The 26,383-nt window shown below is 37.5% G+C and overlaps 1 protein-coding gene across 4 annotated transcripts in view; it reads right to left on the minus strand.

Moving 5' to 3' along the window:
- Positions 1-1,515: 1,515 nt before the first annotated feature.
- Positions 1,516-26,383, minus strand: part of IL33 (interleukin 33) — a 67,098-nt gene continuing 42,230 nt past the window's right edge. For 3 of the 4 annotated variants that reach the window (XM_013050718.2, XM_004781967.3, XM_045069833.1), the window contains 4 exons: positions 25,335-25,442; positions 24,738-24,788; positions 23,657-23,754; positions 20,371-22,338 (listed from right to left, as the gene is read on the minus strand). In XM_013050718.2, the coding sequence (XP_012906172.1) occupies positions 22,138-22,338; positions 23,657-23,754; positions 24,738-24,788; positions 25,335-25,442 (458 nt within the window). In that variant the 3' untranslated portion in view covers positions 20,371-22,137. Of the gene's footprint in view, positions 1,933-20,370; positions 22,339-23,656; positions 23,755-24,737; positions 24,789-25,334; positions 25,443-26,383 lie in introns of those variants that run through there. The other variant, XM_045069834.1, reaches the window with a different exon arrangement.

Below are 26,383 nucleotides of genomic sequence, written 5' to 3' on the forward strand. Positions count from 1 at the left end.
GTTTGGACTGAAGGGTCTTCATTCTCATTGGTTTACATGAATTGTTTCAGTTCTTCTTTGATCTCCTGGTTGATCCAAGCATTCTTAAGCAAGGTGGTCTTTAGCTTCCAGGTGTTTGAGTTCCTTTCAAACTTTTCCTTGTGATTGAGCTCCATTTTCAAAGTATTGTGATCTGAGAATATGCAGGGAATATTCTCAGTCTTTTGGTATCGGTTGAGTCCTGATTTGTAACCCAGTATGTGGTCTATTCTGGAGAAGGTTCCATGTGCACTCGAGAAGAATGAGTATTCTGTTCTTTTAGGGTGGGATGTTCTGTATAAATCTATGAGGTCCATCTGCTCCAATGTGTCATTCAATGCTCTTGTTTCTTTATTGATTTTCTGCTTTGATGATCTGTCTATTTCTGAGAGATATGTGTTAAGATCTCCTACTGTTAATGTATTCATATCAATATGACTCTTTATCTTGATTAACAGTTTTCTTATGTAATTGGCTGCTCCCATCCTGGGGGCATAGATATTTACAATTGTTAGATCATCTTGGTGGATAGTCCCTTTAAGAATTATGGAGTGTCCTTCTGTATCTCTGACTACAGTCTTTAGTTTAAAATCTAATTTATCTGATATGAGAATTGCTACCCCAGTCTTCTTTTGAGGTCCATTGGCATGAAAGATGCTTCTCTATCCCCTTACTTTCAGTCTCAGTGTATCTTTAGGTTCAAAATGGGTCTCTTGTAGACAACATATGGATGGGTCCTGTTGTTTTATCCAATCTGCAACCCTGTTTCATTTTATGGGAGCATTTAGGCCATTCACATTGAGAGTGATTATTGATAGATACGTTTTTATTGACATCGTGTTACCTTTAAAGCCTTTTCTTTCTGTAGATTGTCTCTTTATTTCTGTTCAATGCTATTCTTAGTATTTTTCCTCTTTTATAGAACCCCCCTTAATATTTCCTGCAGTGTGGGCTTGGTGGTTGCATAGTCTTTTAAGCCTGCCGGTCATGGAAACTCTTTATCTCTCCATCATTTTGAATGTTAGTCTTCCTGGATAAAGTATTCTTGGTAGCATGTTCTTCTCATTTAATGCCCTGAATATATCTTGCCAGCCCTTTCTGGCTTGCCAGGTCTATGTGGACAAGTCTGACGTTATTCTGATTGTCTTTCCTCTGTAGGTAAAGAGCCTCTTTGTCCTAGCGGCTTTCAAGAGATTATACCTACAATTATGATTCCTCAATTTGGCTATCAGGTGCCTTGGTGTTTTTTTGGAATGTAGAATTTTGGGTGGATACCTTTCAGCCTCTAGTACATGAACACTGGTTCCATTCACAAGATTGGGAAAAATTTCATGAACTTGTTCCACTATATCTTCTAGACTTCTTTCTTTCTCCTCTTCTTCAGGGATTCCAAAAATTCTGACATTGGAACATTTCATGGCCTCATTTATTTCCCTGATTCTGTTTTTGTAATCAGGTTTCCTCCTGATCCTTTCTCTCTATCTTTTTTTCCTCCAGATCACTAATTCTATTTTCTGTCTCAGTTACCCTAGCTTTGAGAGAATTTAGATTAGATTGGAACTCATTGAGAGCATTGTGAACCTGAGCCATGGTAGCTTTTAACTCTGCCCTAACATTTTGAACATCCTCTCTGGCCGCTTTCAGCTCAGCCCTAATCAATTCCATTTGGTCATCCATGGCTTTCTCCAACCTAGCTATTGCGTGGATAATTGTTAGCCTGAATTCTCTTTCCAACATATTGTCTGTGTTGATAGCTGTAAGCTCTGTTGCTGAAGGTCCCTCCTCTGTATTTTTCCTTCTGTTGGGCATTTCTCCTCCTAGTCATTTTGGTGAGAGATGACTGAACAGATGTAGCTGGATGTATCGACCATGGTGCACCTTGGAACACTTCTGAGTAATCAGGATTCCCCACCCCTACAAAAGAAACAAAAGACAAGAAAAAAAAATGAAAATGAGAGAGAGAGATCAGAAAGAAAGGGAAGATGAAAGAGAAGGTTCAGCCCAAATGTGCCCCAAGGTAAGATTTATGAAGTATACACACAAAAACAGACAGCACAAAGATTGATAAAAGTATATGACAAGAGAAAAAAATATATATGGAAATAAAGGAAGAACCTCGTCAAAAAGAACCCCAAGTGTAAGATATATATACTCAGGACAAACACTAAAACACAGAAACAGTGGTGGAAGAAAAAGATGGGAGAGTGGTTATAAATTCTCAGTGTGGGCAAGGAAGATTGTTTTGATTCTTCCTGGGTGTATCTTGATATCTTTGTTAAATGACTCAACTTTCCTAAGATAAAGGGGGATTAAAAATTGGTTTACCTATAGGGGTAGTATTGATTGGGGAAAGGGGATTACTTTGAAGTTTAACTCTATATGAATATTAGAAAATAAAAATAAAAAGGAATAAACTATACTAAACTAAACTAAAATTAAAAAAAGAAATTCACAAATCATAAGTGACTCTTAATCCCACAAAACAAACTGAGGGTTGCTAGGGGGAGGGGGCTTGGAGAAGGGGGGTAGGGTTATGGATATTGGGGAGGGTATGTGCTTTGGTGAGTGCTGTGAAGTGTGTAAACCTGGTGATTCACAGACCTGTACCCCTGGGGATAAAAATATATGTTTATAAAAAATAAAAAAAAAAAAAAATGAAGGAAAAGAAAAAAAAAAAAAAAAAAAAAAAAAAAGAAGGTTATTATGGAATTTGATGTGCTGGACATCTCACTGTGGTGGTAAATAGGTTAAAAAATTATCTATATAAGAAAAAAAATAAACCAGAATAGTGGGAATGAGTTAAAAATAAAAGTTGTCCCATGAAGAAGTAGTGGTGGTTGTTCTCTTGTAGTCTTTTTTTTTTCCTTTCTTGGTTGGTTTTCTGGGGGAGGGGCCTGCCACGTGGGTTTTCAGTCAATGATGTTCCCTGAGTTAAGTTCCCCCACCCCCCTTCAAGGGGGTGGGCTCTGAAGAAACCGGTTTTTTCAGGCTTCTGTTCTCTGGCGGTTTTTATGTTTGTTTGTTTGTTTTTTTCTCTCACCTTGACCACTTTTGATGGTTTTTGTAGTTTTAGAGGAAAACAAACTGCTTCCTACCTCCCTCTCAGAGAGAAGCCTCAGTCTGGCTGCATAACCCATATAAGTTCCCCCTTGGCCCCTGGCAGAGCAGGTTCCAAGTCGTGGCCCCTGGGGACGCAGGATCTTTTGCTTGTATCCAAAACCACGGCAGCAGTGGCTGTATGGGCAGCTCCAGACTGCCAGAGAGGTTCCAAGCAGTGATTGCACACTGAGATTTTCCCGCTGGCCCAGGCTGGGAGTGCCTGGTCTTTCTGGGTATAAGAGCGCCCGGCTTGTGCGCATCTCTTTCAGGGGAGGCTGTGGGTCGCATGCGTGTTTCATGCCCTGAGAATGGGGCGCAGGTCTGAAAGCACCAGGCTGGGCCTTTGCGTACCTCTTTCAGGGGAGAATGAGGGGCACGCGCATCTCAGGCTGTATAGCAGGGCTTGCATGTTCTGTCCTCTGGTGAGGCTTCCAGCCCCTCACAGGAGCTGGACCCCATGTGTTCTCGGGCGCGCTGGCAGCTTAGGGACCAAGACCTGGTTTCTCCACCACACTCTCTCTGGCTCAGCACTAGGGGAGGCTGTCCTGGGACCGGGGACTTAAGCCCCTGTCCCTAGCCACCCCGATTTCCACAATTTCCCCCCAGTGATCCTTTGCTCTTTTGAAGTGCTTTCAACCAGTCTCCAAGTTAATGCTGTTCCCCAGACACAGGGCACTCTTGCTCCTATTAGGGGTATTACTTTCCAACCGGTTGCCTCTGGTGGCTCCCTTCCCCTTTTGTTTATCTTCTGATATCAGTCCGCCATTTCCACTCTGCTTTACCTGCCCACTGGTGTCTTCTGCCCCTGTAGAGATACAGACATGTATAATTCTGACCTCAGGCTGATTTCATGGGTGATCAGAGTTCTTTGTTTGGTAATCAGCTCACTTTAGGGTACAGGTTTAAAAGGTGCCTTCTCCTACTTCCCCGCCATCTTGTCCCCCCTATTTTCTTTTAAAAATTTTTTGAACTTCTTTTTACTCTCTTTCTTCCCCACATGATTTGGGATCTCCTCTGATTTAGTTAAATCACATTTTTCTGGGCTCTTTTTCCCCCTTTTAGTATTGTATTTTCTCTTTGATATATTCTTATCTGGATAAAATGACAAGGTGGAAAAACTCATCACAAAAAAAGGAACAAGAGGCAGTACCAAAGTCTAGGGAATTAATCAACACAGACATTGGTAATATGTCAGATCTAGAGTTCAGAATGACGGTTCTCAAGGTGCTAGCTGGACTAAAAAAAGGCATGGGAGATATTAGAGAAAAGGTGTCTGGAGAAATAAAAGCCCTTTCTGTAGAAATAAAAGAAATAAAATCTAACCAAGCTGAAATAAAAAAAGCTATTAATGAGGTGCAATAAAAAATGGAGGCTCTTGCTGCCAGGATAAATGAAGCAGAAGAGAGAATGAGTGATATAGAAGACCAAATGACAGAGAATAAAGAAGCTGAGCAAATAAGAGACAAACAATTACTGGATTATGAGGGGAGAATTCGAGAGATAGGTGATACCATAAGAAGAAACAACATTAGAATAATTGGGATTCCAGAAGAAGGGAGAGGGGAACAGAAGGTATATTGGAGTAAGTTATTGTAGAGAATTTCCCTAATATGGAAAAAGGAACAAGCATCAAAATCCAGGAGGTGCAGAGAACTGCCCTCAAAATCAATAAGAATAGGTCCACACCATATCATCTAATAGTAAAACTTACATGTCTTAGTGACAAAGAGAAAATCTTAAAGGAGACCAGGACTAGAAATTTGTGACATACAATGGTAAGAATATTAGATTGGCAGCAGGCTTATCCACAGAGACCTGGCAAGCCAGAAAGAACTGGCATGATATATTCAGAGCACTAAATGAAAAAAGTATGCATCCAAGAATACTAGACCCAGCTAGGCTATCATTGAAAATAGAAGGAGAGATAAAAAGCTTCCAGGACAAACAAAAACTAAAAGAATTTTCAAACACCAAATCAGCTCTCCAGGAAATACTGAAAGGGGTCCTCTAAGCAAAAAGAGAGCCTAAAAGTGTAGACCAGAAAGGAACAGAGACAATATACAGTAATAGTCACCTTACAGGCAATACAATGACACTAAGTTCATATCTCTCAATAGTTACCCTGTAAATGGGCTCAATACCCCAATCAAAAGACACAGGGTATCAGAATGGATAAAAAAAATAAAACCCATCAATATGCTGTCTACAAGAAACTCATTTTAGACCCAAAGACACTTCCATATTTAAAGTAAGGGGATGGAAAAAAATTTACGATGCTAATGGACATCAAAAGAAAGCTGGGGTGGCAATCCTTATATTAGATAAATTAGATTTTAAGCCAAAGGCTGTAATAAGAGATGAAGAAGGACAGTATATCATACTGAAAGGGTCTGTCCAACAAGAAGATGTAGCAATTTTAAATATCTATGCCCCTAACATGGGAGCAGCCAACTATATAAACCAGTTAATAACAAAATCAGAGAAACACATCAACAATAATGCAATAATACTAGGGGACTTTAACAATCCCCCTCACTGAAAGGGACAGATCATCCAAGCAAAAGATCAACAAGGAGTTAAAGGCTTTAAATGACACACTGGGCCAGATGGATATCACAGATATATTCAGAGGATTCCATCACAAAGCAACAGGATATACATTCTTCTCTATGTGCACATGGAACATTCTCCAGAATAGATCACATCCCAGGTCACAAATCAGGTTTCGACTGGTACCAAATGATTGGGATCATTCCTTGCATATTTTCAGACCACAATGCTCTGAAGCTAGAATTCAATTACAAGACGAAATTTGGAAAGAACCCAAATACACAGAGGCTAAACAGCATCCTACTAAAGAATGAATGGGTCAACCAGGAAATTAAAGAATTTTTAAAAATTCATGGAAACAAATAAGTGAAACCATATTATAATTGACTCTCTCTGCTTCACTTATTTGTGGAGCATAACAAATTGCATGGAGGACATGGGGAGTTAGAGAGGAGAAGGGAGTTGGGGGAAATTGGAAGGGGAGGTGAACCACGAGAGACTATGGACTCTGAAAAACAATCTGAGGGGTTCGAATTGGGGGTGTGGGAGGTTGGGGTACCAGGTGGTGGGTATTATAGAGGGCACGGATTTCATGGAGCACTGGGTATGGTGCAAAAACAATGAATATTGTTACGCTGAAAATAAATAAATTTAATTAAAAAAATCATGGAAACAAATAAAATGAAAACAAAACTGCTCAAAATCTGTGGGACACCGCAAAGGCAGTCCTGAGAGGAAAGTATATAGCGATACAAGCCTTTCTCAAGAAACAAGAAAGGTCTCAAATATACAACCTAACCCTACACCTAAAGGAGCTGAAGAAAGAACAACAAAACCAAAAAACAAAAACAGTAGAACAAATCAACAAAACTAGGAACTGGTTCTTTGAAAGAATTAATAAGATTGATAAGCCCCTGGCCAGACTTATGAAAAAGAAAAGAGAAAGGATCCAAATAAATATAATAATGAATGAAAGAGGAGAGATCACAACCAGCACCAAAGAAATACAAACAATTATAAGAACATATTATGAGTAACTATACACCAGCAAATTTGACAATATGGAAGAAATGGATGCATTCCTAGAGACATATAAACCAGCAAAACTGAACCAGGAAGAAATAGAAAAACTGAACAGACCCATAGCCAGTAAGGAGATTGAAGCAGTCATCAAAAATCTCCCAACAAATAAGAGCCCAGAGTCAGATGGCTTCCCAGAAGAATTTTACCAAACATTTAAAGAATTAATTCCTATTCTCCTGAAACTGTTCCAAAAAATAGAAATGGAACAAAAACTTCCAAACTCATTTTATGAGGCCAGCATTACCTTGATCCCCAAACCAGACAAAGATCCCATCAAAAAAGAGAATTACAGACCAATATCCCTGAGCATGGATGCAAAAATTTTCACCAAAATACTAGCCAATAGGATCCAATGGTACATTTAAAGGATTATTCACCATGACCAAGTGGGATTTATACTTGGGCTGCAAGTTTGGTTCAACATCTGCAAATTAATCATTGTGATACAATACATTAATAAAAGAAAGAACAAAAATGATATGATACTCTCAATAGATTCTGAAAAAGCATTTGACAAAGTACAGCATCCTTTCCTGATCAAAATTCTTCAAAGTGTAGGGATAGAGGGCACATACCTCAGTATCATCAAAGCCATCTATGAAGAACCCATAGTGAATATCATTCTCAATGGGGAAAAACTGAAAGCTTTTCCCCTAAGGTCAGGAACATGAAATGGATGTCCATTATCATTACTGTTATTCAACATAGTACTAGAAGTCCTAGCCTAAGCAATCAGACAACAAAAAGAAATTAAAGGGATCCAAATCTGCAAAGAAGTCAAACGCTCACTCTTTGCAGATAGTATGATACTTTATGTGGAAAACCCAAAAGACTCCACTCCAAATCTGCTAGAACCTGTACAGGGATTCAGTAAAGTGTCAGGATATAAAATCAATGCACAGCAGCCAGTTGCATTTCTATACACCAACAACAAGACAGAAGAAAAAGAAATTAAGGAGTCAAACCCATTTACAATTGCACCCAAAACCATAAGAATCCTAGGAATAAACCTAACCAAAGAGGCAAAGAATATGTATTCATAGAACTATGAAGTACTTGAAAGAAATTGAGGAAGACACAAAGAAATGGGAAAATGTTCCATGCTCATGGATTGGAAGAACAAATACTGTGAAAATGTCTATGCTTCCTAAAGCAATCTGCACATTTAATGCAATCCCTATGAAAATATCATCCATTTCTTTCAAAGAAATGGAACAAATAATCCTAAAATTTATATGGAACCAGAAAAGACCTGTTCGGAAAAAAAAAAAAAGAGGAATGTTGAAAAAGAAAGCCAAAGTTGTTGGCATCACAATTGAAGACTTCAAGCTCTATTACAAAGCTGTAATCATCAAGACAGTATGGTACTGGCACAAAAACAGACATATAGATAAATGGATCTATGGTCAACTAATCTTTGACAAAGCAGGAAAGAATGTCCAATGGATAAAAGGCAGTCTCTTCAACTAATGGTATTGGGAAAATTGGACAGCCACATGCAGAAAAATGAAACTGGACCATTTCCTTACACCACTCACAAAAATGGACTCAATGGATGGAAGACCTCAATGTGAGACAGGAATCCATCAAAATCCTTGAGGAGAACACAGGCAGCAACCTCTTTGACCTCAGCCACAGCAACTTCTTCCTAGGAACATTGCCAAAGGCAAGGGAAGCTAGGGCAAACGTGAACTATTGGGACTTAATCAAGATCAAAAGCTTTTGCACAGCAAAGGAAACAATCAACAAAGCCAAAAGACAACTGACAGAATGGGAGACAATATTTGTAAACAACATATCTGATAAAGGGCTAGTATCAAAAATCTATAAAGAACTTATCAAACTCAATACCCAAAGAAAAATTAATCCAATCAAGAAATAGGCAGTGGACATGAACAGACATTTCTGCGAAGAAGACATCTAGATGGCCAACAGACACATGTAAAAGTGCTCCACATTACTCAGCATTAGGGAAATACAAATCAAAACCACAATGAGATACCACCTCGCACCAGTCAGAATGGCTAAAATTAACAAGTCAGGGAATTACAGATGTTGGCGAGGATGCAGAGAAAGGGGAACCCTCTTACACTGTTGGTGGGAATGCAAGCTGGTGCAACCACTGTGGAAAACAGCATGAAGATTCCTCAAAAAGTTGAAAATAGAGCTATCCTATGACCCAGCAATTGCACTACTGGGTATTTACCCTAAAGATACAAATGTAGTGATCAGAAGGGGCATGTGCAACCAAATGTTTATAGCAGCAAAGTCCACAATAGCCAAACTATGGAAATAACCTAGATGTCCATCAACAGATGAATGGATAACAAAGATGTGGTGTATATATATACAATGGAATATTATGCAGCCATCAAAAGAAATGAAATCTTGCCATTTGTGCTGACATGGATGGAACTAGAAGTTATGCTGAGAAAATAAGTTAATCAGAGAAAGAAAATTATCATATGATCACCTTGATATGAGGAAGTTGAGAGGCAATGTGGTGGGTTTGGGGGGTAGGAAAGGAATAAATGAAACAAAATGGGATTGGGAGGGAGACAAACCATAAGAGACTCTTAATCTCACAAAACAAACAGGGTTGCTGTGGGTAGGGGGGGTAGGGAGAGGGTGGTTGGGTTATGGACATGGGGGAAGGTATGTGGTATGGTGAGTCCTGTGAAGTTTAAACCTGGTGATTCATAGACCTGTGCCCCTGGAGCTAATAATACATTATATTTTAGTTTAAACATTTTAAAAAAAGGAATTGATAAGATATTGGTTAAAAGAGGAAAGGAGAAAATTTAAGAAAAATAGAAAATAAAAAAAATGAAAATTTTAAAAATTAACGTTGAAAGACTACAGAATTGTGGGGGGGAAAGCCATGAATTCTATGTGCTGTATTCTCCTAGAGCTGGAATATTGCAGTTCTCATTGATTGGTAAATTTGGTTTTGGCTGGATATATTTTTTTTAAAGATTTTATTTATTTATTTGACAGACAGAGATCACAAGTAGGCAGAGAGGCAGGGAGAGAGAGAGAGAGAGAGAGGGAATCAGGCTCCCTGCGGAGCAGAGAGCCCGATGCGGGGCTCAATCCCAGGACCCTGAGATCATGACCCGAGCCGAAGGCAGCAGCCCAACCCACTGAGCCACCCAGGCGCCCCTTGGCTGGATATTCTTGCTGATATTCTGGGGGAGGGACCTGTTGCAATGATTCTTAAATGTCTTTGCCTGAGGTAGAACTGCCCTGTCCTTGCTAGGCGGCAGGTTAAGCAATCTTCTTGGGTTTGTTCTCAGTAGCTTTTGTTCCTTGAAAGCTTTCCATATAGCTTTGGAGGATGAGAATGAAGATGGTGGCTTTCCACTCTCTGGCCCTGGAGGAGCTGAGAACTTAGCCCTCCTGCCCTCAGTGAGCCCTTAGAGAAAAGGAATCAATCACTCCTGTCTCCCTGGTCTTGCAGCACTCCGTGCTCACGTGGCCTGTGACCAAGTGTTTCTATCTCTGGTATACGACACCATTTGGAGTTTCAAACCCAGCAGATCCCTGTGGTGCACTCCTATGTGGCTCTTCCTCGGGGAGGAAGGGGAGTTTTCCCAGATATGCTGCTTTTTGGGCCCCTGCTTGAAGAGCAGTGTCCTGACTGTGCCATGGATCATGTTTTATAGTATCCCCGAGGTGGGAGCACACCCCTTGACTTCATCTTTTCAGCCAGTTGCCTTGCTTGATATTTGGGTGCTCTGTCAGTCTCAGACACCCCTGGTCTTCCTGTCCCCCTGAGGATGCCTAGACCACACTGTCCCAGTGAGGATTCCACTCTCCCCCCACCCCAACCCTTTAGCCACTGGAGTGATGTCTCTCCGTGGAGCACACTTCTAAAAGTTTGAATTTTGTGCTCTGCATCTCTATTGCCTTCCAGTAGCCATCTCCCTCTCTCCTTCAGTCTATCTTTCCAAATATCACCTGGGATTCACTTCTCCACACATCCTACCTTCCAGAAATGGTCACTTTTCTGCTCATGGAATTGCTATTATTCTTTTCTTGGATCTCCTGTTGAGTTTGTAGGTATTCAGAATGGTTTGATAACTATCTTGCTGAATTCCTGGAACCAGATGAAATTTAAGTCTCCCACTCCTCTGCCATCTTGCTCTTCCCTCCTGCTCTTGAGTGAGTCATCATATTTGGTGCCTTTTAAGGAATTTCTCTATTTTTCACTAAAATTACTGAAGTATTGTCTATGGTATTCTCCTTTTCATCATTTTAATATCTTTATACACTATAATAATATCAACTCTCTTATCACTGATATTGGTAATTTGTGTTATTTCTTTTTGTTTTTCTAATCAGTCTGGCTAAAGTCTTATCAACCTTATTATTGTTTTTCTGATATACAGCTTTTGTTTTCATTGATTCATCTATTATTTTTCTGAACTACTTAATATTAATAAATTATTACATAATTTTTTTAGTTATCCCATTTTTATTATTCTGGAACTTCTTTAATTTTATCCATTATCTTTTGAAGAAATATAAGCCTTTTCATTTTTAATATTAAATTTTTAATTATAAACATCCATATTTTAGAAAGACTGTATGTAACTTGTAGGTTAGAAGTACAATATGTTGGAAGGGGAGGTGAACCATGAGAGACTATGGACTCTGAAAAACAATCTGAGGGGTTTGAAGGGGCGGGGGGTGGGAGGTTGAGGGAACCAGGTGATGGATATTGGAGAGGGCACAGATTGCATGGAGCACTGGGTGTGGTGCAAAAAACAATGAATACTGTTATGCTGAAAATAAAAAAATTAAAAAGAAAAAGAAGTACAATAAAATAAACACCTATGACCTTAGTGGATTACTTCTATACCCATCAGATCTTATTAATACTGATTCCCCTCCTTCATCTTTTACAGGGTAACTTCAATTAAAGTTGTAGAAGGGGGCAGTAGGGTGGCACATTTGGTTGATCAACGGACTCTTGGTTTCAGCTTAGGTCCTGATCTCAGGGTTGTAAGATCAAACCCTATGGTGGGCTTCACTTAAGTGTGGATTCTGCTTGAAATTCTCTCTCCCTCTCCCTATGCCTTCCCACTCATGCTTGTGCACTTTCTCTCCTTCTTTCTAAGATGAATAAATGAATCTTTAAAAAAGTTGTAGAGGAATTTGATTATGTTTTTCTATGTACTAATTGTACCTAAGAAAAATTGTTCTCAGTTAACATTAAGTCAAATTTGCCTGCCTTTTAAAGCTAACATTCACTGACTGCTTTCTGCAGTTCTTATCAGTGTCCTCAGAAGCAGGTGTTACTATCATCTTTTATATGGTTGAAGTTTGCTTTAAGCCATACTCAACAGAAAACCCAACTCTAGCTCACCTGCTGTCTTGCATTGGATTCTTCAGATGTGGACCCTGAGTTAGAGATTCATAAGCATGTGATTTACTAAAGAATTATCCCCAAGAGAGACTGCTAAGGGATTTGGGCAGAGCAGCATGAAGCCTATAGGAGAATTATTGGCAGAATAGTTTGATCCAAGACAAGGACTTGCAAAAGCTTTGTGAGGTTGATGAAGGAATGCAAACTCACAGAAACTTTCATCTCCTTGTGCAAGACAGCAAAGCAACATTAGTACCATAAAGACAATCCTTGTAAAAAGAGCTGCAAGTGCTGGATATTGAAAGTGTGTAGAAGGTGGTGGTGGCAATGGTTATAGAGGTGTACATACAGAAATGTAATAAAATAATTCAGTATAAAAGGATCTAAGTGTATTTGGGCAAAATATCAGTATTGCTCACCACATTAGTGAGCAATATTTTCTTCCTACCATTTTTAAAGTATTGGCCTTTCTCTCCATGCTCATTGCCTCATGGAAAGAAGTTGGCTGTTCTACTTTCAGCCTTATATCTATGTCTAGGTAGGAAGAAGGGAAGTAGGGTAAGACTGAAAAAAGGCATTTTAATTGAATATCTCCCTTTTACAAAAGCTTTTGTCAACCCCTTATCCTGCCTATATTTTATTGTTCAGAAAAACGTCAAATGGTTACCATATCTACTGCATAGGATTCTGGGAAGGTGTATATTTCAAGTTCAGAATATTGGTGTCCAGTACAAAATGAGGTTCTGTTGATAAGAAAGTAGGGATAGTGGTGACAGATATAAGGTAAACAACTGCAATATTTGATACCTCCTCATTTTACAGAGGATAGAGAGATTGAGCAGGGTCACATAATTTACTGAAGTTGCAGAGCCTGTAAGCAGTAAACCAAACTAATGTTCTTTTATAAAGAAGATTTAAGGTTTTTTTTTTCTTGTGTGTGTGTGTATATGTACTGTGTGAATGTATATAATCTCTATACCCAGCATGGGGCTCAAATTCATCATCCTGAGATCAAGAGTTGCAGGCTCTTCCAACTGAGTCAGCCAGGTACCTCAAACTTAGTGGTTTTGTTGTTGTTGTTGTTGTTGTTGTTTTTGTGGCACACAACATATAGTTTTGTCATCTTGCCATCTTGCCATTTTTATTTTAAGGCATACATTATGATGACACCATATCCCTCATTCTTTTTTTAAAGGCCTTTTCATGAAGCTCTTCTCTCTCTCTCTCCATTCCTTCCTTCCTTTTTTTCTCTCTTTAGAGAGATAGTGTGTGCATGTGAATGGGGAGGATAGAGAGCAGAAGGGAGAGAATCTGAAGCAGACTCCATGTGCAAGCATGTAGCCCAACATGGGCTTGATCCCATGACCCTGAGATCATGACCTGAGCTGAAATCAAGAGTCAGATGCTCACCTGGCTGAACTACCCAGGTGCCTGTATTCCTTATTCTTTATACAGTTGTATAATATTCCATGTTTATAGTCCCTGGATTTTATAACCTTATTGTTGTTTTTTTTCCCCAACAGTTTAGAGTTAAAATACATCTTTTCTTATATTTAAAATGTATCTTTATTTTAAAATTTATCATTTTTATTTTTTAAGTATTTATTTTAATCACCTGGTGCTCATCATGACAAATGCACTACTTACTCTACATCTTCTATTTTACCTATCCCTCCAACCACCTCCCTTCTAGTAACCACCAATTTTTTCTCTATATTTGTCTCTTTTTTTGTGGTTTGGTTTGTGTCTTTTTCTTTTTTCCCCCTTTGCTTTTGTTTTGTTTCATATGAGTGAAATCATATGGCATTTGTCTTTCTCTGACTGACATATTGCACTTGGCATTATACTCTCTAGCTCCATCTATGTTGCAAATGGCATGATTTCATTATTTTCTTATGATTGAATAATATTCCCGTGTGTGTGTGCGTGTGTGTGTGTATCACATCCTCTTTATTCATTAATCAATTGATGGACACTCAGGCTCAGGCTGCTTCCATATCTTGACATTATAAATAATGCTGTTATAAATATAGGGGTACATGAATCCCTTTGAATTAATGTTTTCGTATTCTTTGGGTAAATACCGAGTACTGTGATTGCTGGGTAGTTCTATTTTTAACTTTTTGATGCACTTCCATACAGTTTTCCAGAGTTGCTGCACCAGTTTTCACTCCCACTAACACCGCAACAGTTTTCCTGTCTCCATATCCTCACCAACATCTGCTGTTTCTTGTGTTGTTGATTTTAGCCATTCTGCAGGTGTAAAGTGTCTCATTGTAGTTTTTTTTTAAATTTATTTTTTATTTATTTTCAGCATAACAGTATTCATTGTTTTTGCACCACACTCAGTGCTCCATGCAACCCGTGCCCTCTATAATACCCACCACCTGGTACCCCCAACCTCCCACCACCCCGCCACTTCAAACCCCTCAGATTGTTTTTCAGAGTCCATATTCTCTCATGGTTCACCTCCCCTTCCAATTTTCCCCAACTCCCTTCTCCTCTCTATCTCCCCATGTCCGCCATGCTATTTGTTATGCTCCACAAATAAGTGAAACCATATGATAATTGCCTCTCTCTGCTTGACTTATTTCACTCAGCATAATCTATTCCAGTCCCGTCCATGTTGCTACAAAAGTTTGGTATTCGTCCTTTCTGATGGAGGCATAATACTCCATAGCGTATATGGACCACATCTTCCTTATCCATTTGTCCGCTGAAGGGCATCTTGGTTCTTTCTACAATTTGGTGACCGTGGCCACTGCTGCTATAAACATTGGGGTATAGATGGTCCTTCTTTTCACAACATCTGTATCTTTGGGCTATATACCCAGGAGTGCAATGGAAGGGTTATAGAGAAGCTCTATTTTTAATTTCTTGAGGAATCTCCACACTTTCTCCAAAGAGGCTGCACCAACTTGCATTCCCACCAACCGTGGAAGAGGGTTTCCCTTTCTCCACATCCTCTCCAACACATGTTGTTTCCTGTCTTGCTAATTTTGGCCATTCTAACTGGTGTAAGGTGATATCTCAATGTGGTTTTAATTTGAAACTCCCTGATGACTAGTGATGATGAACATTTTTTCATGTGTCTGATAGCCATTTGTATGTCTTCATTGGAGAAGTGTCTGTCCATATCTTCTGCCCATTTTTTGATATGATTGTCTGTTTTGTGTATGTTGAGTTTGAGACAGCATGGTGCTGGCATAAAAACAGACACATAGACCAGTGGAACAGAGTAGAGAGCCCAGATATGGTCCCTCAACTCTATGGGCAAATAATCTTCAACAAAACAGGAAAAAATATACAGTGGAAAAAAGACAGTTTCTTCATTAAATGGGAAAGCTGGACAGCTATATGTAGAAGAATGAAACTCGACCATTCTCTTACACCATACACAAAGATAAACTCAAAATGGATAAAAGACCTCAAAGTTAGGCAGGAATCCATCAGAATCCTAGAGGAGAACATAGACAGTTATCTCTTCGATATCAGCCACAGCAACTTCTTTCAAGATATGTCTCCAAAGGCAAAGGAAACAAAAGCAAATAAACTTTTGGGAGTTCATCAAAATCGAAAGCTTCTGCACAGCAAAGGAAACAGTCAACAAAACAAAGAGGCAACCCACGGAATGAGAGAAGATATTTGCAAATGACAGTACAGACAAAAGGTTGATATCCAGGATCTATAAAGAACTCCTCAATCTCATTGTAGTTTTGATTTATATTTCCCTGATGATAAGTGATGATAAGCATCTTTTCATGTGTCTATTAGCCTTCATATGTCTTTTTGGAGAAATATTCATGTCTTTTCATTTTTAATTGGATTATTTTATTTTGGGGAGTTGAGTTTGATAAGTTCTTTATGTATTTTGGAAACTAACCCTTTATTGGATATGGCATTTATAAATACCCTTTCCCATTCCATTTTTTGCCTTTTAGTTTTGTTGATTGTTTTCTTTGCTGTGCAAAAGCTTTTGAAGTCCCAATAGTTTTTTTTTTTTTTTTCCTTTTGTTTCCCTTGCCCCAGGAGACATATCTAGAAAGAAGTTGCTATGGTCTGTGTCAGAGAAATTACTGCCTGTGCTCTTTTCTAAGATTTTTATGGTTTCTGGTCTCACATTTAAGTCTTTAATCCATTTTGAATTTACTTTTGTGTATGGTGTAAGTTAGTAGTTTCATTCTTTTGCATGCTGCTATCTAGTTTTCCCAACACCATTTGTTGAAGAAACTGTCTTTTATGCATTGGATAATCTTTCTTCTTTGTCAAAGATTAATTGACCATATAATTGTGGGTCTATTTCTGGATTTTCTATTCTGTTCTGTTGATCTATGTACCCTTTTTGTATCATTACCACGCTGTTTTGTTTACAGTTTTGTAATATGACCTGAAGTCTGGAATTGTGATGCCTCCAGCTTTGCTTTTCTTTTTCAAGACTGCTTTGATTATTTGGGGTCTTTTATGGTTCCATATAAATTTTAGGATTGTTTTTTCTAGTTCTGTAAAAAAATTGCTATTGATGTTTTAGTCAAGATTGCTTTAAATGTGTTGATCACTTTGGGTAGTATACACATAAAATTGTGTCTTTACAAGTGATTTCTGGAAGTAGGATTGGAATAAGGGCCATTTGCACTTTTTTTCTTTGACTTGCCCATATCTTGTTTTATTTTTTTCTATAGGGTTATTGACTGTTTCTCTATTTTTAGAAACTATATTTTAAGCATATTAACTACTCATGGTATAACTGCAATTATTTTTCTCATATAACATTTTACACCTCTTGAGTTAAAAATATATAATCAGTCTAACAATATTTTGATTAACCCCATCTGGAATTTGAGTCATAGTTAGCAAAGGCTTCTACTAATAACAGATATTAGAAGATTTTATTGATTTTTTTTCCCATCGTTTCACTTCTTATATTTAGATCTCTAACCCATTTGGGATTTCTCTTAGTATCAGCAATTTTACTTTTCCCCTTATGGATATCCAATTAACCCCATACCTGCATCACAAAGTTATACTTTTCCACACTTAACTGAGGTGTCACCTTTATCATATGCTAAATTTGCACGTGCATTTGAGACTACCTAATGTTTTTCTATTCAATTTGCCTATCTGTCCATTCCTTCATCAGTATCACATTACAGAGATTTTAAAACATAACTGAATATGTTGCAGATGTTTTAATATATTTCTAGAGAAGTTTTTTTTTTTCATTTTTTGCTTTTTCCAACTGCTAGAGGTTGTCCCCAAGTTTTAGTTTTATGGTGCCTTTCCATCTTCCAAGCCAGTGATGGCTGTTCAAGTGTTTCTCACATCATAATGTGACTGATTCTTCTGCCTTCTTTTTCCACATTTAAAGGATCATTGTGATTACATTCACTCACTCTTATCAACCAGGATAATCTCTTTATTTATTTTAAAATTTTAATTTAAGTTCTAGTTAACATACAGTGCAATACTGGTTTCAGGGGGAAAATTCAGTGATTCATCATTTACATACAACACCCAATGCCCTCTTTAATACCCATCACCCATTAGCCCATCCTCCCCACACCTCCCTCCATCAACTCTAAGTTTGTTCTCTATCATTAAGACTCTTTTATGGTATTTTTCCCTCTCTCCTTCCCCCCCCCTTCCCATATGTTCATCTGTTATTTATTTGTCTTTCTGACTTATTTCACTTAGCATAATATGCTTCAGTTCCATCCACATTGTTACAAATGGGAAGATATCACTTTTTGATGGCTGAGTAATATTTTGATATACATATATATCAAAATATCACTATGTATATATATATAGTATATATATTATATATGTATATATATATCCTATATATAAGATGTGGTATATATATATATACACACACACACACCACATATGTATACATACATATATATGTGTATATATTATATATGTGTATATGTATCCTATATATACATATATCCAATATATGTGTATATATACATATATATATACATACATACCACATCTTCTTCATCTATTTGTCAGTCAATGGACATTTAGTCTCTCTCTATAGTTTGGCTATTGTTGATAATGCTGCTATAAACATTGGGGTACATGTACCCCTTTGAATCTGCATTTTTGTATCCTTTGGGTAAATACCGATTAGTGCAATTGCTAGATCATAGGGTAGTTCTATTTTTTGATTTTTGACAATCCTCCATACTGTTCTCCAGAGAGGCTGCACCGGTCTGTATTCCCATTAACAGTGCAAGAGGCAAACCTATGCTTTTAATATGCTGGATTGTGATTCATGTGTCCTCTTATGGGAGTATCCTATGGGCTAGAGACTACAATTGAACTTGGACAAATATTTCATCATCTTGGCATCTCAACAGGAAGCAGCTCATTGATTGTAACTCTACCAATTGGCTTTAACTTTTATCTCTTGCATCTGTTTCTCAGATTCCTAAGCCCCCTAATCCCAACCCTGAGTATTAAGGAATTTGGAGCAACTGAATTGACCTGGTTGAATTGAACTGATTTTGCCCGGCACCTGCACAGGGAACCTATTTAACATGATTTTGAGAATGGATATAGGAATCAATCAGGGTGGGTATTAGGGTATGGGGATAGAGTCTTCAGTCCTATTTCTTTCTCTAATGAGAAACTCACACTGACGTCTCTTACCCTTGTGCAACTGTGTACTGCGGTGTTGGAGTTTTAATACATAAATTGTACAAGTTTCAAGTTCTATGCGGACAAGAAGCATAGCTTAGGTTTTTGTTTTGTTTTGTTTTGTTTTGTTTGGTGCTTTCATGGTACTTAGCAAAGTCCAATATACATGGCATATGTTTAAGAAACCAGTGCTAAAAGACAAGATTTCTGGGCTGTACAGGTCACTGTACGATGGGGGAAAGGAATTTTGGGACAAGCCTGGCTCAATCCCCACCTGATACCCTAGCTTAAGATTTCTCTATCATACAATTTCTTGGCATGCAGCACAAAGGTTGAAATTGTTTTTGTTTTTTGACTTGTTTTGCAGATGTGGGGGTTATAAGTTAATCTTTTTAGACTTTAACCAAGTTACTGTATTATAACTAGCAATTTTCTTTCAAAATCCCCTGAATCTCAATTTTTACTGTTCTTTTCCAATTCTAAGCCACATTACTCATTCAAATAAAATTTTCTTGACCGTATTTCAAGGTATCTAATAAATACATAAAAATTTAACAAATATAAATAAAATGAGGGAAAAGTAAGTTTTAACATAATTGTTATTCCAGAAAAAAAGAAATGACCAAATTCCTTCCAATAATCTACATTATCAAACACATAACACAAAACACATAAAAATGAATAGCAAAAGACCACCACACATTTGTATATTTTAATCAAATAAAAATCACCATAGTGATGGTAGAAAGTATTTTTAGGAAAAGAAAATTGAACAGCAGAAATAATCAGGTTGAAAGATACTTAGCTGAGTCAGAAGTCAGGTTAAATTTTCTTTTGCAGGTGTATGTTGGTTGTTTGATCTCAGGTAAAAGTTGCTGAATAGGTCCTTTGTGCTGGCCCCTATGATGGGCTCTGGGAGATATTCTCTGGAATATCTTACTTAGTTTTGAATTACCAGACAAATGACTTACTCCAGATAGTAACATTAGTGGATTGAGCTATGCTTATTTTGACTTAAAAATTTCAGAATAGGGGCGCCTGGGTGGCTCAGTGGGTTAAGCCGCTGCCTTCAGCTCAGGTCATGATCTCAGAGTCCTGGGATCGAGTCCCACATCGGGCTCTCTGCTCAGCAGAGAGCCTGCTTTCCTCTCTCTCTCTGCCTGCCTCTCCATCTACTTGTGATTTCTCTCTGTCAAATAAATAAATAAAATCTTTAAAAAAAAAATTTCAGAATAGGGGCACCTGGGTGGCTCAGTGGGTTAAAGCCTCTGCCTTCGGCTCGGGTCATGATCCCAGGGTCCTGGGATCGAGTACCATATGGGCTCTCTGCTCAGTGGGGAGCCTCCTGCTTCCTCCTCTCTCTCTGCCCGCCTTTCTGCCTACTTGTGATCTCAGTCAAATAAATAAATAAATCTTTAAAAAAATAAAAATAAAAATTTCACAATAGTCATTTTATGATAAAACCATTATGGCCTCACACACTTTTTAAAAAATACAGTTTATTCAAGAACTTAAACAATGTAATAGATAGGTTATTTTAAAGTATATTAAGTATATCATACAGCTGAATATGATTAACACTTAGTGTTTTTCAGAAAAGATGATATATATATTCTGCTTTATTTTTGTCTCCATAATAAAACTGACAATGTAATAAAAGATATATTGTTGTTTACAGTTTTTTACCCTCACACAGTAATTCTTAGCCTTTTTAATCTTATATTCTGCCAGCATTTTATCCAATAGATCTCAACAAATTAGAAATTTAAAAGCCTACACTTTCAGAAAAAGTTGTATTTCATAGGTACTGTTTAGTTTAGCATTTATTGTCAGTATTAAACCTATGAAAAAGTTATAGTAGAATTTGAAGCCTTAAGTAAGCAAAAAATATTGCTTTAGTGGTTGAAAAATTTTATTATATAGTCAAGTATAAATTTTACTACCTTAGTAGTGTAAAATGCAAAGGTGTTTAATAAAAAATATTGCCATCATTACGCTTATGTGAAATTCTACACCAGGTAGACAAAGTAGAAAAAGATGTTGCCATCCAGAGGTTAGGTAATATGGAATGAAGCTCAGGGATCACAAAATGTATATCAAGAGCACAGTTGGTCAAAAGAAAGAAGAAAAGTCATAAAAACATTCTATAGTAGGCACGCTAATCAGGAAGCTAGACAAGGAAAACACTGTACACATGGGAAGAAAGGATTAGAAGAAATTTTGTCCAGGGTGACATGTATATCAGGTCATAGATCCCTGGAGCATAATGTCAGAAGGACATTGTATAACACAAACATAAGGAATAGTCAGTTATTGATATTGCAATGTTAATTCTGTGTCCCACCTAGGCTCTAGTAGATTAAAGGACTTGTGGCCTCACCATGGTACTTAGTTTGTTAGATATTCCCAAAGATTTCAATTATATGTCTGAACTAAAATTTATTTTACTTTGTAATATAAGAATGCCCTGCTAAATTTACCTTATTCTATAAGAATCAGCATTTTTTAAATGAAATAATTAGATGTAAAATTATTTACTTTACAAATACTACATTTATTTTTCTTAATTTTTCAACTACCTGTCTCTTTTCTCATATTATCTGCCTACCTATCAATGTGTCTGAAGTTTTGGGCATTTTATTTAAAGATTATATTTATTTATTTATTTGTCAGAGAGGGAGAGAGAGAGCAAGAGAGAGTGAGTGCACAAGCAGGGGGAGTGGCAGGCAAAGTGAGAAGCAGGCTCCTGGCTGAGCAGGAAGTCTGAAGCAGGACTTGATCTTGATCCCAGGAACCCCGGTTCATGACTTAAGCCAAAGGCATCTGCTTAACCAGCTGAGCCAAGCAGGTGTCCTGGTTTGGGGCATCTTCAAACAAATTTGGTGTTTTATTCCATTTGTGAAATGGTCAATCTAAGTAGATCTGATTGTCTTTTCCCAAAAGCTCTAAGGTTTGAATTTGTTGTTTGGAACCAGGGAAAATTATGTCTCTATGTAGCTTTTTAAAATGGATCCCTGTCTAAAATGAAACTTGGATTAAGGCCCTTGCTTCTCCCCAAAGATATCAGCTCTAAATATCAAGTTTTCTGGGCTGAAAGTAGAAAAAAGTAGAAGTCAGGTTGTATATTTTCTGAGGTCTATGTAACAATACACGTTTGAATATGTAGTGAGACAAAGGTTAGTAAAAAACAGACAGAATATATTAAAAACACATTTTTACAAATAATAAGAAAAATATTCCATAGCATACTAAGTACCCTTCATTTCTCTTAAACATTGTCTGGCTCTTTCTTTATCTCTCAACATTTCTCCAGCACTGGTTATTTGGATTACCCAACCGAGGCTCCACAGCTTTTAATCACATGAAGTTTAAGAGAGCTTAAATATGGTATTCTCTATACTCTTTGAATCCTCAGTTGGGTCCCCTACTTTAATTAGAGCAAGGTGGTTATCCTTTACTCCTATAAACACTCCAGGATTATTCTTACATTCAAAAGAAACACATTTAGAAGACTTTCTATGAAGGCGGAAGAAGGCCTGGTCTGGCAATTGGTTTTCACATTTTTGTAGCTGAGGAAAAAAGAAAGCAAGCAACCATCATGTAAGAGGGAAGTCCAAAATCAACCTTACCTCCCTGCAATAGAAACTAAAAGGGAATAATTATAACTAGTATTTCTAGCAAGGATGCTACTAAGCAGGGGATGGGAGTGGTGGGTGTAGTAGGAAGAAATGGGTAGAGGGCTAAAGTGGGGGGGTTGTCTTATTTGATTCATTGATAGTTGAGAAATGTAGCTTAGAGTGACTGGGTTTGGATGCAGCAGCTCAGGATTTGTGCCTGACTTTTGCCATGTACTATCTCTGAGACGTGTGCACATTGCTTTACTTCTCAAACCTCAATTTTTTAGTCTAATCAGTTTTCTAGATCAGTCAACCAACAACTTTCCAGCACATATGTGAATGATGTAAGTGATTATTATTTTAGGGCAATAAGTGGTAGGGATGGTTTGTATTATAGTAATATTTGACTAATAAAACAACTCTATTATGGAATTACTGCAATAACTAAAGGAGACTGCTTGTAAAATATTTAGCATAGTATTTGGCATGTAACAGAGCTCTGTATGGGGTCAGCTCTTATCACTGAGTAATTATATACATCCAACACTATATACATTTAGGAATGTTTGTTAAGAAAGATGCTGGTTACCATCCAGTGTTTATGATAATACCTTATATGACTGTATTAGATTCACAATTTTGTATTTATGTCATTTGTCATCTATATTATAGTCTTTATGTTTTCTTTCTGGTCTCTATCTTTGGCTTGTTTATTCCTGAAGATGTTTATAAATTTTCACAATGACCTATATACTTCCATTTACATTTTTTTGTAACAACATTGTAACCTAAATCTTGGCATATAGAAACGTTTATGACTTTCCCTTTAGCAGGGTCAGAGTGTAAACTTGTTTTTACATTTGCCTAAGAAAACTATATTTTATCAGGAACACTTCCTGGAAGAACAAAGTAGTTCCTAAAGTAAAATGGAAAGGATTTTAGATCATTGTATACAGCAGTGCTTCTCAAACTTCAATGTGCTTATGAATCTCCTGGAGATTTGTTAAAATTATGATTCTGCTTTAATTGTGAGGAAACCTGAAATTCTGCATAGCTCCCAGGTGCACTGCTGGCAGAGAACAGAATTTCTGTAGCAAGGCTATACATGCCCTTTATCTCCCTTTCCTACGCTAGAAGCAAGTTATTAGCAGTAACTGATCGTGTCTTAGGTACAATAGCAGAAGCAAAATTTCTTTGAAATATGCCAGACACCCAAATCTGCACGAGTGAGTGGAGTTAGTTATGACAGTTAAGTGCATATTTCTTTTACCTCCACAGAGTGTTCCTTGTTGTTGGCATGCAGCAAAAAGTCTTTGTCTTTTGTAGGGCTCAGGTTTACCAATAATGTCTGGCCATCAACACCATCACCTTGCAATTAAAAAAAAAAAGTAAATTTAAAAAGTAATAAAAAATTGAAAAATCTAAATTATAAAGTTGAGAATTTAGCTCATTTTAATTTAGATGAGTTTAACACATAGGAAAAGAGTCCAAGATATGATGTAAAATAATTGTTTCATTAACCTACATGTCTTTTAGAAGTATGTGTACCCAAGTGAAACTAAAGAATCATTGGACAATATGGGATTAAGTTTAGTTTCCTAAAGAGTTATTGGACAATTTGGGGTAATTTTAAGCTCCTTAGTTATTACCCCATTTAGTAAAATTAGCAAAATTACCCCATTAAAATAAATTAAACTTAGTAAAATCACCCCATTATTTGGGGGTAATTTTAAGCTCCTTGGTTTCCTTATTTGCTTTCTAATTGTAGAATTGTGACTCTATTTGGTATTTATCTGGGTGTCAGCTTCCCTGTCTGCATGTAAAGCTACTGATAGTTGTTTCCCAATATCCAACTATCCTCCTTGTATAATAGAACATTTCCCAGTCTGTTTTTTTATAATAAAGTATAGCAATGTGACTAAGTTTTGACAAATATGAGGTGAATGGAAGTGTCAGTTGCAACTTAAAGTTTTGTCCTTAAAGGGAAAGAGAATTCATGTGTCATGTCTTCCTTTGTCCTGCTGATTGGGCATTGTAATGGTAGCAAGTAATCTTGAACCATGTAGATGTTGGCAGAGTCACAGAGAAGGAGTTTGGTCCTTGTACAACTTGTTGAACAGAGCTGCTATTCCAGCACTGGCTAAGATAAAAATAAAGTTTTGTGTAGCTTAAGCCACTATTATTCTGCAATGGATGGGTGGAATAAATCCTGTAAGAATCTAAGATTTTGCCATGAGTGTGGGCTGGAGAGAACCTTCTGAGACTGTCTTTTACGTGGAGCATTTTTGGATTTGTCCTTACCCCCAAATTCAAGAATGCAAGCACTACAACTGCCCAGCCCTCCAAATTACCTGTTCCATGAGTGGGGGATTGGGAATCATAATAACGGAATAGCACCTTATCTGAAAGAGAATGCATAAAATCCTTTTGGCGAGATGCAATTTTATCAAAAGATTTCAATTTCAACATATACCTAACAGCAGAAAATATCCTCTTTTGTTACATATCAATAAAAGCAAAACTTTTGTGATTTTAAGAAAGGCCAAAAAGCTTCTAAATTCTCCTCAACTTAGTGTATTTAGGCACCTGCTGCCAATGCATTGGAGTTAGTACACAGCATGGAATTTATTTGCTATGTCTGAAGTAGTCCACTGTTTATGGTTTGGTAAATTTATTATCATCATCATCATTATTATTATTATTATTAGGGGGAGGTGGAGTTGGAGGGGCAAGAGCAGGAGGAGAAGGTGAGAGAGAATCTTAAGTAGGCTTCACACCTAGTGAAAGCCTGATATGGGGCTTCATCTCAAGACCCTGAGATCAATGACCTGAGCTGAAATCAAGGGTTGAACACTTAACTGTCTGAGCAATCCAGACACCCCTTGGTAAACTTATTTTTTATTTTACTAGTCATCATTATATCATTATAGACAAAAGAAATATTCTACCTTTTTCTTGGTCTTTTCTCAAGTCTTCTACATAGATCTCATAACCTCCATCCTCAAAAACGAAAGTAATAGATTGATCATTGTATGTGCTCAGGGAAGCAGAATGTTCTGTAACAAGTGAAAAGTTTGTCATTAAGAATTCAAACACACTTTTCCCCATGAACAATCTTTCAGCAATCAAAAGGAAATGCTTCCTTAAAGGTTTTTGATTTTTGTTTTTCTTTACAATTTGAGCTGCACTTTGCCCACGATCATTGGATAGATAAAAGCCTTTAGTGCAAGCTTTTTATTTTATATTTTATTTTATTTCTTTTCAGTGAACAGAATTCACTGTTTATTCACCACACCCCAATGCTCCATGCATACGTGCCCTCTGTAATATCCACCACCAGGCTCCCCCAACCTCCCACCCCCGGCCCATTCAAAATGCTCAGATTGTTTTTCAGAGTCCATAGTCTCTCAGGGTTCATCTCACCCTTCAATTTCCCTCAACTCCCTTCTCCTCTCCTTCTACCATGTCCTCCGTGTTATTTCTTGTGCTCCACAAATAAGTGAAACCATATGATAATTGGCTTTCTCTGCTTGACTGATTTCACTCAGCATAGTCTCTTCTAGTCCTGTTCATGTTGATACAAAAGTTGGGTGCAAGCTTAATGTAGCTCAAAGGGTAAGGTGTACCACTTGAATGGGATTAGAGATGCTAGTCTCTTGGTTGAAAACCATAGGAGGTCATGTGTGTGTTTAGGGGAAGATTTGGTGGAAAGAAAGAAGATGGAAAAGTGACAGACTTTGCCTAAAGACATCTCTGTTTCCTTGTTTCTTATAGACAGGGGGACTGTGGACAAGGAGACTGTATTTTGATAGACATGGTTAAATGGATACCAATCTGTAAGGTGTGGAGTTATTCAAAGACTTCCAACAATCCTGGAGAGTGTGAGTACCATTCTGTCCTCTAGCTAAATAGCAGAGACACTTAGAACAGTATTCCCAACTTAAAAAAAAATGTCCCAGCACACATAGAAAAGTAAAGTATTTCTAAGGCATGCTGG

The sequence above is a fragment of the Mustela putorius genome, unplaced genomic scaffold (assembly GCF_011764305.1).
Source record: "Mustela putorius furo isolate JIRA1106 unplaced genomic scaffold, ASM1176430v1.1 tig00003944_pilon_pilon_pilon, whole genome shotgun sequence".
Taxonomy (NCBI): domain Eukaryota; kingdom Metazoa; phylum Chordata; class Mammalia; order Carnivora; family Mustelidae; genus Mustela; species Mustela putorius.